At 34.7% G+C, this 17,697-nt stretch overlaps 2 protein-coding genes across 2 annotated transcripts; one reads left to right on the top strand and one right to left on the bottom strand.

The window, feature by feature from the left end:
• Positions 1-1,782: 1,782 nt before the first annotated feature.
• On the bottom strand, positions 1,783-2,340 carry LOC108989551. Its single transcript, XM_018963196.2, has one exon. It carries the CDS (start codon positions 2,338-2,340, stop codon positions 1,783-1,785), a length of 558 nt encoding a protein of 185 aa, XP_018818741.2.
• Positions 2,341-15,107: 12,767 nt separating this feature from the next.
• Positions 15,108-17,289, top strand: LOC109018428 (uncharacterized protein At4g08330, chloroplastic-like). Its single transcript, XM_019000585.2, has 2 exons — positions 15,108-15,466; positions 16,582-17,289. Exons 1-2 carry the CDS (start codon positions 15,357-15,359, stop codon positions 16,976-16,978), a joined length of 507 nt encoding a protein of 168 aa, XP_018856130.2. The 5' UTR covers positions 15,108-15,356; the 3' UTR covers positions 16,979-17,289.
• Positions 17,290-17,697: the final 408 nt, after the last annotated feature.

Below are 17,697 nucleotides of genomic sequence, written 5' to 3'. Positions count from 1 at the left end.
AAATATGAAAAGAATTATAAAAAGTCTAAAAATATTTTTTGAGATTATTATATTATAAATATGAAATTTTGATTCATATAAAATTTTACCATCTATATACATATGATATTATTATATTATAGATTGTTGGATTATGAAAATAAAAATGAATAGGATGGTTGGAGGTTATTAAATATTATGAAAATAAAATAATTAAATAATTAAAATAATAATAAAATAATTTATTATTATAGAGAGTGTGATGATTAATATAATGTAGATTTCAAGTTTTGAATGATTAGTTAAAAGTGAAAAAGTTACATATTAGTCAAAATCTGAAGAATAGGATGGTCAATCCAATGCTAATGCTCTTAGGATTCGTTTAGTTATTAAATTCATCTCAACTCATCATTACAATTTTTTTAAATTCTAATACAAAATATAATAAACAATTCAATTTTTTTCAAATCTCAAAATAATAATAATATTAAAAAATAATATTTTAACAATATTTTATCCCTTTGAACTAACGGTAGACACATGTTTCCTCCTAATATACTTTGCACGAAAAAAAGGACGACCATAAATTGTCCACCAAAAGGAGACGCCAAGCCATTTTCATATGAAGCACACGTTGGACCTCTTTTAAATCTCTAATGCCCAAGCCTCCCTCACTAGTGGGTTTGCAAATCTTACTCCAAGCTCTCCATTTAGATCTAGGCGAACCATCAACATTACCCCAAAAGAAAATCCACAAAATGGAAATAATTTTCTGAATAATAACCAACGAGACATTCATCACAGCGAGAATATGGATGACCATAGAAGATAAAATATGACGCAATAAAATAAAACACCCCCCTTGCGAGAGTAAGTTGAACTTCCAACCAGTCACTTTCTTTCGAATTTTTTCCACAAGAGGTTCAAAAATGCGAGCCGTAACTCTACCAGAAACCAAAGGAACCCCCAAATAAGATAAAGGGAACTGACTAACCTTAAAACCTATAGCTCTCACTAGGCTACGCACCCTCGAAACATTAATCAACTTCGAAGGAAAGAAAGCTGATTTTTCTTTGCTCATAACTTGACCAAACCAATGCTCATAAGTCCTCAAAGTGTCCATAAGCCTTTTCAACGAACTCTTATTGCCATTGATAAATACCAAAAGGTTATCAACATATAATAAGTGAGAAATAAGAGGAGCACCCGTAGGGTGGTAAAAATTTTTAATATGACCCTCATCGAAATTTTTCCGCAAAAGCCTAGTCAATACCTCTTCAATTGAAATAAACAAATAAGGAGACAAATGATCTCCCTGACATAAACCACGAGAAGGTTTGAAAAAACCTTTATAAGTCTCATGCATCATCACCGAAAACCAAGGTGACTAGATACACTCCCCCACCAATCTGCAAAAATTAGCAGAGAAACCAAATCTCCCTGATCATAGGCCTTAGCCATATCAATTTTCACCATAATATTTCCCCCACAAGTCTTCCTGTGGAGAGAATGAACCATTTCTTGGGCGAGGGTAATATTTTCAAAAATGCTCCTTCTAGGTACAAATGCACCTTGTTCCATAGAAATCAAATAAGGAAGAAGCCGCGTCAACCATTTGACTATGATCTTGGAGAAAATTTTATAAGCCACCGAATAGAGACTAATCGGATGGAATTTATCAAAACTAGTAGGATCTTGCACTTTAGGAATTAAGACAATATAAGAGGAAGAAAAATACATTGGCAAAGGTGCACCTTGAAAGAAATTTGTTGCCGCCCCAACAATGTCAGCTTTAACAATATCTCAGCAGGCAATGAAAAAAACCGAGTCGAAACCATCAAGGCCAGGACTGCTGTGTCTTGGAATGGAAGTGAGAGCTTCTATGATCTCTTCCTCCGAGGGAGCCTTACAAAGAGCGTTATTCTCTGCCATCGAAACGCTACAACTCAACAAAGGTGTAAGATCCGCCTGATCCAATATTGGACTCTCAGTAAGAAACTCCCTGAAATACTCAACAGCACCCAGATGAACCTCTTCCGGATTTCCCAAAACACGACCATCATCTAGCTTCATTTGAGAGATCATAGTTTTGGATCTTCTTTGATTAATAACTGCATGATAGAACTTGCTATTTTGATCCCCTTCAAGTAACCATTTTTTCTTGGCAATTTGAGCCAACCTTGTTTCTTCTATAACATCCCAAACTTCAAGCACAATTTTGAACACAAGAAAATCTGCTTCTACATCTTCAGAGTAACCCGCTTGAAGTTGATGTTCCAAAGTTTCCACCTGTTCCTCCAGAGCCCGAATGTGAGAATCCACCCTTCCAAAAATGGACTTATTACAGGCCCGCAAAGCCATTTTTGTCTTCTTTAATTTTTTAGCAAGCTTCCAAAGACCCCTCGAGCGCACTGGAAACATCCAAACCTCTCTCACACAAGACAAGAAATCGGCATGAGATACCCACATATTCTAGAACCTGAAAGGGTGTGGACCATTCAATTCCTCCATTCTCGCAAAATTAATCACCATGGGGCAGTGGTCCAAAGTTTTCCTCACCCGATACTCATAATGGGCCAAAGGAAATTTAGAGTGGACCTCAATATTAATCAAAGCCCTATCCAACTTTGCCCAGCTGCGGGACTGACCCTCATGTCCATTGCACCAAGACATGTGTTGTCCATTGCTAGAAAGTTCGACAATGCCGCAACTATCCAAACACCTATTAAATTCCTCCATGGAGGCCAAGGGTGTAGGATTTCCACCAATCATTTCTTCATCCCTGCAAATAGCATTAAAATCCCCCACTACAAGCCAAGGCTTATCCACAACCTGCATATCCTTCAAAACCCTCCAAAGATCCTGACGATCAATTTGAGTACATTTAGTATAAACAAAAGTAAGGAGAATTTTTTTATTATCCAACACAACAGGGCTAGAGATCATTTGAGATGAACTACCTACCTTCTCAAAGGTGAGTGACTCCCTCCAAAACATCCAAAGCTTACCACCTTTAGCCTCATTACAACAAAACTTCGACAAGCCCAAAAAACATCCCAGACCATGCATTTTATCTTCCAAACTAAAAAGGTGTCAATCATGGATTAGTTTTTAAGGACGGGTGGGCACCCGCAAGGATTTTCTCACAGGCATATTGGTGAAACTGCTCGACTTATCAAGGGTCTCTTTATCAAAATAGTAAGCCTTTTCTTTTGCCAAGTCTGACATCCTCTCATGCACGTTGCTTCGAGTCACACCTTTTTCCGAGTCCTCCTCCTCAACAGAGAGAGTTCCCAGATCTGGCTTCCCCTGAACCTCTCGAGTACTATCAAACCGAATAGGACTTTTGACCGGCTTCGGATCACACAAAATTTCTTCACAATCCTCTTCATCGGACATAGGCCCCATGTCTTCCTTTTCCATTTTGTCCAACTTTTCAGATTGTAAAACTTGAGTCTCTCCAACCATCTATACGGGGCCACAAGGTTCTAAGATCGTCATTGGAACGTAATCCTCCACATACACTTCCCCCACTCCTCTCGAGACCACCAATCTGTCAGTATTTGTTTCCCCATCATTGCTATCATCAACATTTATATTGATACTCGGCTGTTGCGATAAAGATCCAGTGCATTCCCGAGTCAAATCTTCTGCATTTCCATTAATTCCTTCCTTGTGCTTCTGGTTTTTTCCTTTTGAATTACAATCCCCTGCTTGCTCCCTTGCTTCTTCCACATTACTATCCTCTTTGTGCAACATTCCCTCCTCTAGATCAACAAACTCAATTGGATTGCTTGTCTCTGCCCTTTCCCAATGTCCATCCTCTTTTGAATTATCTGCCTCTTTTCTAATCCAAACTTTCTTCTCTCTTCCTCGTTCTTCCTGCTGCCGATCTTCCTTCTTCAAACCTCCATTCCATTTACAAGTAAAGCCGTTGTGGCCCTGCATTCTACGTCAATAGGAGTGAGCAGAGAGATTTTCATATATTACTTCTTGCAAACATCTAAAGGCTTGATGGGGCATGCCTATCCAGAACGACTCAAGCGAAGTTTTGGCAGCGTCCATTTTGATACAAATCCGTGCTCCATCTGTTCTAGTTGCACATCTTGTGCTATTGTCCATTCGGATGAACTGACCTAGAGGCATTGTAATATTACGCAAAAAAGCCTCATGATAATAATTTGGGAGAAGACCTGGTAAAGTGATCCATATCGGCACCAATGAGGGCTCGATTTCTTCCTCAAACTCAGGATTCCATTGAAAAATACGATAAGGTACTCCTTCAACATCACAAGTCTCTCTCGAGAAGGCTTTAATGTAATCAAATTCATTAGAAAAATGAATAAAAACATACCTGGCCTTAAGCATGGTAGACACCACCGGTTGTGAATCCAAGCCCCATCGACTTCGAATGAAGGCTCTAATGATATCCAATGAAGGTCTTTGTCGCAGGAACTTCATCACAAGAGAAAACTTGAAGGGTAGGGCCGATCGATCTATCTCCTCTTTGGAGAAAAAACCATACGGGACCCCATCGAAGATCTTCAAGGGCCGTAAAGGAATCTCGACCTCCGGGATAGGCTGAGGAGTCTGGTTCACGATCTCTGCAAAAGATTTGAGTCTTCCGGTTGGAGCCCGGACATGGGCCTCGGCGGCCATATTTCACATGGAGCTAAAACTGTTAGCCCATACGGAACTAGCCAATCGAGAAACTCTGCCGAAGCTTTCCGATGAGGACTCCCACTCCCCACCTCCCCACCTTTCCGACGAGGACACCCGAGGCTGAAACCGCCGAAGACCTCCGTCAAAGGAAGCAGAGCCGTAACACAGATGAAAGACAGAATCACAACCGTGCTGGAAGACTCTTGGCAGAGTCGCCTGAGTTCTGCGATAAAGTCTGTGCCAGTGGTGAGCCGCCACTTGCCAGACTATGGCGGCACTGGGTCTTCTCTCTCCTCACGGTTTTCTCTCCCAAACGGAGAAAAAACCAGCCGCAACAGTGCCGGAAGACTCTCGGTGGAGTCGCCTGAGCCCGGTGATGAATTATGTGCTGGCGGTGAGCTGCCACTCGCCGAACTATGGCGGCGCTGGGTCTTCTCTCTTGTCACGGTCTTCTCTCTCCATAAAGGTCTTTTGGATTGTAGGTAAAAAATTATGCACTTCTAACTCAACTCAATTCAGTTCAACATTCAAACGTAGCCTTAATGTGTTATGTGTGGTGCACATCCCCAACATACTGGTAGTATTCATTGAGTTGCACATTTTGTTTACATCTAGTACTCTTGAATCTTTGACAAATTCTCCCACACTTCAGAGTAATAAGTCTGCATTTGGTTGTAAAACTTAGTTGACTTCAATCTAATTTTAAACCAAGTCTAACATCCAAACACTCAACTATCAAATTATTAAACTCATCTCAACTCAAAACCTCCTTACACATAGGACTCACAACCTTTTTCAACTTAACACATTTATATGTGGGACCCAAAACCTTTTTCCTTCCCATAATAAGTATTAAACTCATCTTAACATTCAAACACACTTTAAACTCAGTTTAGATGGCTCCACATAACTACTTCCACTACTATTCATAAAGAGCTGAGCTGAGCTCAACATCAAAACGCAGTCTAAATCTTTTGGTTGTAAATCGTCTCGTTTGGTTATGCAGTTTACATGAAATGAGATGAGATGATATATTTTATTGAGAGCTAAATAAAATATTATTATAATATTATTTTTATTTTGAAATTTAAAAAAATTGAATTGTTTATTATCTTTTATATGTGAATTTAAAAAAATTATAATGATTCTATAAGATGACATGAGATGAGATAGTTTTCAGCCCTGATTCTATACCAAAATCTTTATGCCCTGATTCTATACCAAAATCTTTATGCATATTTTGGTTTTATTGCTTTTGATATTTGTAATTGCTTAGATATTTTGATCTGTTTGCTTTTTAATTTCTGTTGTGTTGTTTGAAAACACCTATTTAACCCTTTAGGTGACATCGAACGAACTTATCTTAAAACTAATTGCAACTCAATTGAACTAAGCTTTATCATTAGAATTTTCCAACGCTTAATTTTTACTTTAACCAATACAATAGAGAGATCTTGTTTACGTTATTTCATTTCAGAACAAGTTGGACTCAGGATCTTTATTTTGAGGGGCTTTCTTTTAAATGTTAGGAATTTAAATAAATTGTCTTGTTTATGTATAAACTCTTGTATATAGAAACAAGAGCATCGCTACTCTTCATCCTTAATTTTGTTATCCACAATCAACCTTGTTAAGTTGGCATATTTTAAATGACTATTCATTTAAGTAGTTAACATATAAAATTATTTATAATGCGCCAAATAGATAATGTGATTAAGGATGATAAATTCAAGAATAAAGAACGTAATTTCTCTATAAAAAATAATAATAATCTAAATTTTGGTATGATATTAAGCTCGCTAATGAGGCTTGCCATGACATAGTTATTGATTATTTATTGAAATACAATTTACACCCTCAAATTGATACTCAAATTTTTTTTCTCAGCAAGTTAAGTATTGTATAGATAAACTAAACGGTTACAAGGATATAAGATTCAATGAGGTGGGAGTCCCAAACAATTATCCCAAACACAACAAAAGTAGCACAGAAAATAAAAATAAAAAAGCAGGTTATTAAGTCAAAAGCTTGACTCCAACCCAATCCCACAAGGGGATGCCGCTTTAAAGCAGTTTTAATATAGCCTGATAAACATACTATAAACCTACGACTAAAAGTTGTAGTCGAGAGGGGTGTGTTGCATTTTGTTGATCTGGTTCAACTGTAAGAGATTATCACATCGTCTTAATCGTTGGTTAGGGAAAGCATGAACATAGGAGAATAGCAACCTGAAGATGATCTGATACACCGGTGAAGGACCACCACCATCTAGCTTGTGGGACACGCGCCACACTGAGGTAAGAAGTACTCAGATCTGAAAGATCCGAAACCGATGGCCCTGATGGTGCCGCAGGACACTCCCTTTGGTGCGGTAGTGCGTGTGGCCCACATGCACTGTAAGCCGCACATGAGCCACACGCGCCACTCGGTTGGACATATTTCTTCCACCGTTCAATAAATTGGCAACTAGGATTCCTTTGGAGGGGCACTTGACGGTTGGATATGGCCGACAAGCAGCAGATTGGAACCTCTTGGTACTATTGTGGCGCCCTCGACCCCCACGTGTTATTTTTGTGGAGTTCGTGACACCGGTATGATGACCACACGAATCATGCACCCCATCGACCAGTGCTCAGAGTATGTACAACATGTAATAAGTGTACAAAATAATATTCGCAACGGAGAAATAAAAGGTCTAACTTTATTAAGTACTATAATTGTTCAAAAACAGTAAAATAACTTTACAAGAGTTACATAGTCATCCGACAGATAAATTAAAGACATGAAATATCATAAAACGCTGAACAGCAAATCAGCAACTTAAACCTCCGGCGGAGTCGGCCCCTCAGGTTCAAACTCGGGCTCTGCGTCAGACTCTACGACACCATAAGACGAAATCGTAGGGTAAAACAACACAATGAGATTATGACATCTCAGCAAGTAATTAACCAAAACAAGATCATGACATCTCAACAAGTAATTAACCAAAACAATAAAAAAAAGTAACCTGCGTCCCAATACGGACATAATCCACATAAAACAACACCATATGTTCTTTTTTCCAAAATACTATTTTTAAACCACTCACGCCAAAATTCCATTTTGGTCAAATCATAACCATTATTTTATTAAGCATGCACCACGGTCTCCCTTATGGACCATCCGCACGACCTGGCTCTCTTCGTCACACCACGGGTAACGTCCGTGCATGGAACTTCGTAACGAGCGATGCCCAGTTCCGCGCCCAGCGCGTTCATGGCCAAGCATCCTCTAACCTCGCCAGCCAAAAGGTCACGGAATCAGTACGAGAGCGTTACCGTCTCGTCCGTTCCAGTTGTCGCCCTGCAACAACTCATGGGACGTCACGTCAGTCTGTTACGCTCCCGAGTGACCAGAGGAGCTCCACCGAGAATATGCCCCATCTCGGCTTGGGGTCGTGATACACACGCACCCACATATTCATTCACAATTGCATACAGACCACGTGACATCATAACACAATTTATTAAAGACGATAAATATGCTTTTCAACATTTTATTGGAATACGCATTTAAATATCTCATTTACAAATTCTCAATAATACAAAAATACAATTTACAAGCAACTACACACGTAATCCCGTCCTCCAATCTGGCACAAGGCCCAACACCAAATCCAACCATTTATACGGTCAAACATTTTAACAGCCCAAGACCCATTTTCCAACATACCAACAGTTATAAGTTACAATAACAATATTATTATAAACTGGGAAATTACGTACAAGAAGAGGAGTAAATCTGGAAGATCACGAATAAGGAATTGTTGCCAGAATTGGCAGCACAGCAGCGGCACACGGCGGAGCTCACGGCAGAACACTGCCAAACAGGCCGGTCAACTCACGGGTTGGTCAAAACACAAGAGGATGGAAACTCAACACAATTCAACCCAACAATTCACCAAGAACCCAAGCAAAATTTATGATTTTAGAAACAATTTAGAGCTCACGGGTTCATAAATGAAAACACAGAAAATTTCTCAAACACCAACAAATGCGAGATGCTTAAGCAAGAGAGAGAAGATGCGTGATTGGAAGACTTAATTTGAGGAACCTGTGGACTATAAATAGGCCGAAATGGCGGTTTGAGAAGCATGCGTGTCGCACTGGTAGAAGAAGTGAAAAAAGGCAGCAAGCCGTGCGTGGCGGTGTGGGTCGCGTGGTGAAGCTTCGGGTTGACAGCAGATGGTTGCCGAAGGACACAAGGGCAACCGATGAAGCTTGAGGTAGAGAGTGGTGGGTGGCCGCGTGGGGCAGCAGCTGGACAGTTAGCACTCGGAGCCGCAACCGAGCGACACGGAGCTACCATGGGAAGGTGGAGGTGGCTCATGACAGCTGCTGCATGGGGCTTGAAGAAAGAAGAAGGGAGAAGAAGAAGAAGGAAGAAGAAGATGAGAGGGGAAATGATGTGCGGTGCAAGAGGAGAACACGATGGAACCTAAGGGGTTCCTCAAAACGACGCCGTTTCAGAAAGTGGGGGGCTGGGTTCTCGCACGGGTTGGGCTGCTGGGTTAGACAGGCGCATGGGTTGGGCTTCGGGCTGGATCTAAAACAAACACACACACACACACACACACACAGCCCAGCAAAACTAAAACACCAAAAACACAAGCTCAAATAAAATAATCACTACAAAAATAAATAAAATAACACACTTAAAATAAAATTAACATAAATAAAATACCAAAATAAATAACAATAAAATAACACATTTAATTAAAATAACAAAATAACACCTCAATTAAAAATAATAATAAAGATTTAAAACACATACAAAAATTAGAGATCTCACAACTATCACCGGAAAAAGTAAAAGGAAACCGAAAATAAACCTATAAACAGGGTTTGGGGGAGCGGAGGAAAGCTCCTCCCCCCCCTTGGGCGGAGATATTGAGATGACGGGCTGTGGGTGGAGAGAAAACTTTGGAGGGGAGAAAACAAAGAAAACACTATGATACTCAATTTGCATGTGATACTCGTTTTACATCTTCAAACTACTAACGAATTATAATATTAACCATCTATTTGTTAGATTTTATTATTTAAAAAAATATATTTTGGGTATTTCAAATAAATATACTTATTTCCTTTTATATATATATATATATTATCTTGCATGTGCATTGATGAAAAATGTTAACTCATTAAAATATACGAAAAAGAAAATCACTACAAGAAATCTGTTTATTTGTGGCCATTTAATTCCAGCGAAATGACTATTTACAGCCAAAATGAGTCTGTTTTAGTCACAAATAACATTTTCGCCGCAATTAAACGGCCACAAAAGCCCATTTTTCTTGTAGTGAATGTCAATCCCACATTGATAAAATAAAATGTAGATAAGTAGTTTATATTAAATCATTCCCACTATAGTATTATCTTAAAGAGAAGGAGAATATAGAGCTACATAAGACGTGGGCAATGACAATTGGTTTTGGGTTGCTATAAGCACACTAAGCACATAGCACTTCGAACACATCGTCGGAGTTCTACAATTATTTTAAAAATAAAGTGTTGTCTACATTTGTTACATACTGAAATTATTACTATTTTTTTTTAGCACAGATCAAGTTCTTAAAATCTTCAAAGCAACAAGACTCGGGTTTGTTTGGAAAGTGAGATAATCTCGTCTCGTCTCGTCTCGTCTCATCTAAAAAATTCTTATAATTTCATTTCTAAAGATTATTCAACTGTAAATATTTTTTAATTTTTAATTTTTAACTTTTTTATCTAATCATTATCTAATTATTATAAACTTTTTAAACTTCTACTTTCAAATTTCAAAATAAAAATAATATTTCAAAATTCTATTATAATAATATTTAAACTTTATAATATTTTATTCAATTTTTTCTCTGTTTCACAAACCATTTCATTAATATTTATAAAATTCTTATCTCAATACCCAAAAGAGCATGATCATGTTGGTTCAGACTCCTGGGTTTAATTCGGTTTAAGATTCATGGGTTTGTCATGCATGGCTAATCTTCTCAGACTGTTGAGACAGGCGCTATTATAATTAAACTTAAGTTGAACAAATTAACATGTTGATCAAAGCAAAGCAAAGCAATTAAAATGTCGTACTTTGGTTCAGACTTCTTATTACTGGCTGATCAGGCTATTATAATTTATAATTGCTTAAAAAAAATACATGATATCTGCCTTGTAAATTTTATCATCTTTAATTATATTTATATTTGTTGTATAATATTTTAAATAATATTTATTTTGAATGATTGATACATGAATCAAGGATTTCTTATAGTTTTTTTTTTTTTAGTAATACTACATACAATCGTGGAATGCACAAACATCGTGCAGTTGCTTTAAAAAAGAGTAAGGTCCATTATTAAAAAATTAATTTCTTTTCATGTGGATCTCATATTTATTCACTTTTTTTAAAGTGATTGTATAGTACTTGCACACTCATGATTATAAGTATCATTGCTCTTTTTTTATTTTATTTTATCTAGGTACCTGTTATAAATTATAATTCAACAAAAAGACAACATGTAGACCCTACTGTATTTAATATTACTTGCGGATAAAATGAACTAGATCCAATCCATTGGAAGTGTATTACAAGGATTAAAAAGAAAAAATAAGATACGAAAGGGATAAAGTCAAAATAATTAACTTACACATAAAAAGATAAAAGTGACGTGATTAGCAAATAAGCCTTAGCTATTTCTAAGAAGGAAGAATCTCTACAAACGTGGGGATAATCTCTACACTCTCTCTCTCTCTCTCTCCCTCCATATTTCAATCGGGACGGTATTTACACTTTAATTAAATGTGTATGTTTAAATAAAATAATAAATTACATATTGATTAGGTGGAAGCGTATATAATACTTTTTTGTAACATTTCTCTAAGTCAATACGAGACCATGAGAAATTATAGAAACACCAAATATAGTAGACTTCACTTTCAAACCACCAATGTAATTAAACTTTTATGTATGCTGAATAATGTAAATTTTTGTATCTATCTTTATTTTATATAAAATTAAATTATCTCGTCTCGTCTCATATAATCATTATATTTTTTTTAAACTTCTATACAAAATATAATAAACAATTTAATTTTTTTAAATTTCAAAATAAAAATAATATTATAACAATATTTTATTTAATTTTTGACAAAATCTATCATCTCATTTAAACTATATAACAAACGAATCATTTCATCTCATCTAAACTGCGTAACAAACGGGTTATGTTGGCCTACACCTCCATAAAAAAAATTGCATCAACATTACCCAAGAGTAGTAGTAAAACACTGTGCTTAATGCCTTAATTAACTTATCGTATCCTAGTTTACTGCATACAGTAGTTTACAAAAATATTGAAGATATATATTTAAAACAACAAATTATAAAAATAAAAATAAAAATAAAAATAAAAATCTCAATCAATCGTATCGTATAAGCCCTGAGCTGCTAGCTAGTTTGACCATTGATTAATGCCTTAACTTGGTGATGGTCGGTGTTGAATTAAAGCTAGATCATCCGATTGTCGGTGGTGCAGGACCTGACACCTGTCTATTGAAGCTTTGCCCATCATGCGTAATATCTTAAGAAAATAAGCCAATAAAATAATAAGCAAAAAATAAATAAATAATTATTCTCGCACGTAACGACGTGGCGGCTGTTAATCAATCCATGCATGCAGGCTTAATTTATTCTTAAAGTTGCTAATCATGGCCGACTTCAGACGACCTTTTCACATCAGGGAGGACTCTTCATGCAAACTGACACGACACCAATTCACATATCAATAATTCATTTCCCAACGTCTCATTACTTTTTTTTAAAATAAAAAAGAGTACCGCTAGAGCCTGAGTGCTATCGCTGAGTTTAGTATGTTTTTTTTATGTGTTTTTTTTAATTATTTTTTATAAAAAATTTATAATATTTAAAAAAAATTAAAATATTATTAAAAAATATTTCTTTAATCATAAAGTAAAAAAACAAATATTAAAAAATACTTCCTTAATCTAAAAGTTTTATTTCGTGATTAAGGTAGTATTTTTTTATAATATTGTAAATTTTTTTATTTTTTTAAAATATTTAAAATTATTAAAAGTATATATATAAAAAAAAAGAACTAAAAACAATACATGCTAAAACCAGCCGTAGCTTCCAACGATGACTTTAGCATTATTCAATAAAAAAAATACAACGCGTCCTTAATTCATATATTACTATAATGATTAATCTTCCCTGAAGTTTTAAACAGCGCGTATAGAATTTATATATTTCAAAATTGTATTTAATATTATTCTTATATATAATAATATATATTAACAAAATAAATCCTTATTTTCTGTCAAATATGCAAATGTTAATGTATCACTATCCACAGATACCGTAGTTAGGGACGAAATCAGGATTATAAATTTGGAGAGGTCAGATGAGTTTTGCTATACAACTTTTACTATATTTTACAATTCACATTTTTTAATATTTTTAAATTTTTTAATATTTTTTTTTAGTTTATTCTTTTTAAATTATTTCAAATTTTTTATTTATTATTCATATAATAAATATTTGATAAAAAGAAAAAAATAATAAAAATTAAAAAAAATGTAAATTGTGGAATGTGAGGAGATTGTGAAGATTTATTCATTAAACTATGAAAATAATCTATGTAGGAATTATAAAAATTAGGTAATATATGTAAACCATAAACTAAGTTTTGTATTTTGCTGAATAATGTATAGCAGTAACATCATATATTTAAAAGTTTTTAAACAGTAGAATTGCGTACTGCGTAGTCAGCTATCTAATGAATGTGGTTTTTTTTTTTGTTAAATATGTTTCACCTCGATAATTATAAACCTTAAAAGAGAAATAATCAAATGTGCATCTTATATTCTAATTTAATTTCTTAAAATAAAACCTAAAAACAAAATGTAGTTATTATAAAATCTTAAATGAGATTAGGGTTTGTTTGGATTCGCAAGTCATCTCAGCTCATCTCAACTCATCTCAACTCATCTCACTACTATTCATTACTATTCAACAACTTTAACTCATAAATCTCACTACTATTCACAACTCATCTCATTACTATTCACAATCCATCTCAGCTCATCTCAAGTCATCTTCGAATTTGATGATATAAAACAAAGATCTATTGTATATTTTTCTTAGTTTTTGATATTTTTGTTTTTTATTCTTGTCCACAATTCATAACTGGCATTGACCACTGCTTGGGGGGCCATTGGCCTCGTGCATGACTGAAGTACACCAATTAACTCTCATTAATAATTTAAGTAAAGTTTGAAGAATCTGTTTGGAACAGTAGAATTTTCTCAATCACCAAATATAATCAAGAAAAATTCTAAACATAAGTCTCACATCCTGCACATCTACTTAAAAATATGTGATTTTACTTTTTTATCCTCATATTTCATATTGAATTTGAAATATGAGGATAAAAAAATAAAATCATATATTTTTAAGTGGATGTGTAGGGTGTAGAGCTTCTGTGTAGCACAACTCTATAATCAATGGTAAATTTATGAATAATACTAGCATTGAATAACTTTTTTTTACGTTTAAATTAGAAAAAATCGAGAGAAATAAGCATTTATGGATAGTAATAAATTGGGTAGTGCTACAAGGACCGATCGAAGAATTCAAAACGATAAATGCAAATGTATTTTAATATTTGAAAAATACTATTATGTCTACTCTTTTTGACACCATCATTTGACTGCTAATCAAAAATTTTTTTTTAACTTAATGACTAAGGAAGTAATTTTAAATGTATTAATGTATTTTTTTATTTTTTAAATATATTTAAATATGTTAAAAAATATGAATTTTTTTTTTTTTTTTTTTTTTTGTTGGGTGTATACCGCCTAGCGGTCAAGATGGGGCAGCATAGTAGCCGCACCCTTTATATTTTTGTCTTCTTTTTTTTAATTACTTTCTTATCTATTAAGTAAAAGAAAAAATTAAAATTAAAATTAAAAATAAAAAAATCAATCGGTCACTTTTATAAGTTTAACTAGTATTTTCTAATAAATTTAATAATTGCATCAAACAAATAAAACGTAAGATAATAAAAAAATAATATTAAGATCTATTCCTTTCTCATATTTTTTTTCCCGTCCTAGTTTAAGTTTTTAACTTTAAAATAAAATTAAATATTTAGTTAAATAATTAAATATTAAAATAATATTAAAATATAATAATTTTGCATATTTAAAAAAAAAAAATTAATCATGAAAATGTTAGGTTTTTGCTCGTGGATACTGCACTCTCAATTTGTAATATATTTTTTCAATTAAATTATGTTATGAAAATGAAAGATGTTTAATGCAAAAATTATTGTAGTCGTGCTAATAATTTCGCCTGGGCCACGTCGGATAAGGATGATAAAGTCACAGGAGAGGCACAAAACCCATCCCTACCCTGAGAAAGGTCACCTTCTTCATTTCTTATTTCACTTCGCTCTTTTCCAGTCTCTCTCTCTCTCTCTCTCAACTGCTTCGCATCGGCTCCATCTGCGATATCCGAATTAAGAACTCGATTCGTTAAAGTCACCCGGATCGGTGATCAAACTTTGGTCACCTCTCTTCACTCTGGGGAACCGTAGCTTCGAAGAGGTGGTTCTCACCGTCACGGTCACAGGTACGATCGCAGTCTTCTGCTTAGAACATCAAATGGAGGAGGAGCCTACGTCTGTCAAAGACGGATATCTGAACGCAAATCACCGCCACAGTTCCTTTTCTTCCTCCTGTCCTAATCCCTCTCGGAGGGATGTTTCTTATAGGTTCCAACCTCTCTATCTCTCTTAATTGCCTCTTGGTTTGCAGATTTAAAAATAAATTTTGTTTTTTCATTGGTTTTTTTTTCCGGGACGCCTGATTTTCGCATAATTTTCAATCTTCTCAGTAGAAAAACACTTGTGGATTGACTTCGTTTGATAATCGTTGATGCTGATAGGAAGCAAGATCATGGAGAATCAACTTTATTAAAGTTTTCTTCTTTATTTTCCCCTCAGAATACACAAATTTGATGGTTTTTTTTTTTATCGGTTATAGACTTATAGTCAACTATTTACCACTTCCGTGATTAAAACGTTTATAGAACCAATCCAAATTGGTGGCTGATCATACATATCCGTCGCTCACTTCGATGCTTATCTTCCTTAATTAGAAAATTTGCTTCAAATTTCAGTTCAATAAGTAGAGGGTTTTGGGGTCCTCATCTGCAACTATAACTTGTTTTATATTATTTTAGAGACGTGAGATCGAGATGAGATAATTTTAGATAAAAGTTGAAAGTTGGATAAAATATTATTAGAATATTATTTTTAATGTTATTATTATTTTAGGATTTGAAAAAATTGAATTATTGATTATATTTTGTATAAAAATTTGAAAAAGTTGTAATGATAAGATGAAATGAGATGAAACCGTTTCTGTATGCAAACGAGGCCCTCTACATAAGAAAGTTGTTTTCTCTTTTATCTTATTGATCTTGGACATATTGTAATTGAAAAAGGGGTTGGACTGAAAATGGCATTTGCAATGCTTTTCCCCTCCCTGGACAAATAGAATACTACATGTCCAGGGGTGGTTTCTGCCATTACAAGAATAGAATGTTACCACTGTACAAAATTTGAAACATTGCCTCTCTTGAGTTTATGATGCCTTTATCTCTAAAATCATCTCTGTTATATCATCAAAGTCTGACTAGTTTTTTAATCTCTCAATGTCTCATCACCTTGTTTTTAGTGACTGACATCGTCATGTTCAAGCTGAGAGGGACACAATGTTGATTTTCCCGTGGATATTGGTTGCTTTTGTCTTTGTTATGTTGTAGTAGTATACAGATGTTAAGATGGTTCTTTACATGGCAATGACAATGGTCTATTTCGTGCAGCTGTGGTTCTTGTGGGTATGAACTGAACCTAAGCTCTGGCGATCGGAACACCTCAACCATTGGCTCTAAATACGGGAAATCTATAAAGACAGGGATCATATCTTTCTTTTATATTGACGAGAGCAGATTTACTCAGGTTGATGAAATCCAATGCATACCCCACTTTTCTAAGCACTCTTGGGGTTTGATCCGCCGGAGAACCAAACTTCTTTGCCGCAAGTGTGCTAACCCGATTGGAATTGCTTGCAATGATTGTACATCATTGCAACCTCTTGTGACGGATGCATCCGACTCTTCCTCTGGCAATGAAGTTTCAAGTCAAAGAAAATATGACATCAAAATCCGTGCCTTACAGCCTTCATCTTGTGAAGAAAATGGTACGCCGTTTTTCACGTGACATGCTCGGCAGCTCGAGCAAGCTTGTTTTATATGTTCTTTTCTTGTCGAAGAAATATCTGCAGCAACGAAGCCTAGAAATTTCCTGTAAGCCTATTTATCTAAAGGTGGTGTTGTCTTTGTCTTGTATTTGTTTGGTGTTTTCCCCTCTTATCTGAATGCTTACATGTATATAACAGTTTCTAATAACTGAATTATAAAGAAAATGGTGCTTAAACTGAAGGGATTTTGGTTGAGAAAATTTTGTATTTATAGAGCTAAACAAAGAGAGTGGTTTGATATTTTTGAACAAGTTATATGGCTTGATTTTGAGTTTGGTGGAGCCTTAAATAGACGAACTTGAGCTTTATCTTTATTGTGATTATGTGTCCGAGATAATTTTATCGGAATCTAAGAGCACTGGTATTGGATTAGTCAAATGTCAGTAAAATTTAAAATATAACTAAGTTTTGTATAAATGACCCGCAATAGGCAAGCCAAAAATCTTTAGTTTAAATTTTGAGCTATAGTAACTCTAAATGAATTTTCAAAGTCGGAGATTTACTATTCATCTATCAAATCTATATTTTATTCACAAAATTAAAAAGGCTTTATTAACTTTTTTTTTTAAACTTTCATTAGTAAACAAGGCTATATCATATGGTTCTTTCATAAAATATTTTTTTGTAAACAATGTTATATTATATTGGATAATTAGATTGATATAAAAAATAGTTAGAA

The sequence above is a fragment of the Juglans regia genome, chromosome 16, assembly GCF_001411555.2.
Source record: "Juglans regia cultivar Chandler chromosome 16, Walnut 2.0, whole genome shotgun sequence".
Taxonomy (NCBI): Eukaryota; Viridiplantae; Streptophyta; class Magnoliopsida; order Fagales; family Juglandaceae; genus Juglans; species Juglans regia.
This window is presented reverse-complemented; position numbering and strand designations above follow the sequence as displayed.

What these genes read in the sequence shown, in the direction of transcription:
- LOC108989551 (XM_018963196.2), bottom strand. Translation starts at nt 2,340, where the DNA reads ATGGCTTTGCGGGCCTGTAATAAGTCCATTTTTGGAAGGGTGGATTCT.
- LOC109018428 (XM_019000585.2), top strand. Translation starts at nt 15,357, where the DNA reads ATGGAGGAGGAGCCTACGTCTGTCAAAGACGGATATCTGAACGCAAAT. An exon ending in CGGAGGGATGTTTCTTATAG is followed by an intron (nt 15,467 to 16,581) that starts GTTCCAACCTCT and finishes TATTTCGTGCAG; the next exon opens with CTGTGGTTCTTGTGGGTATG.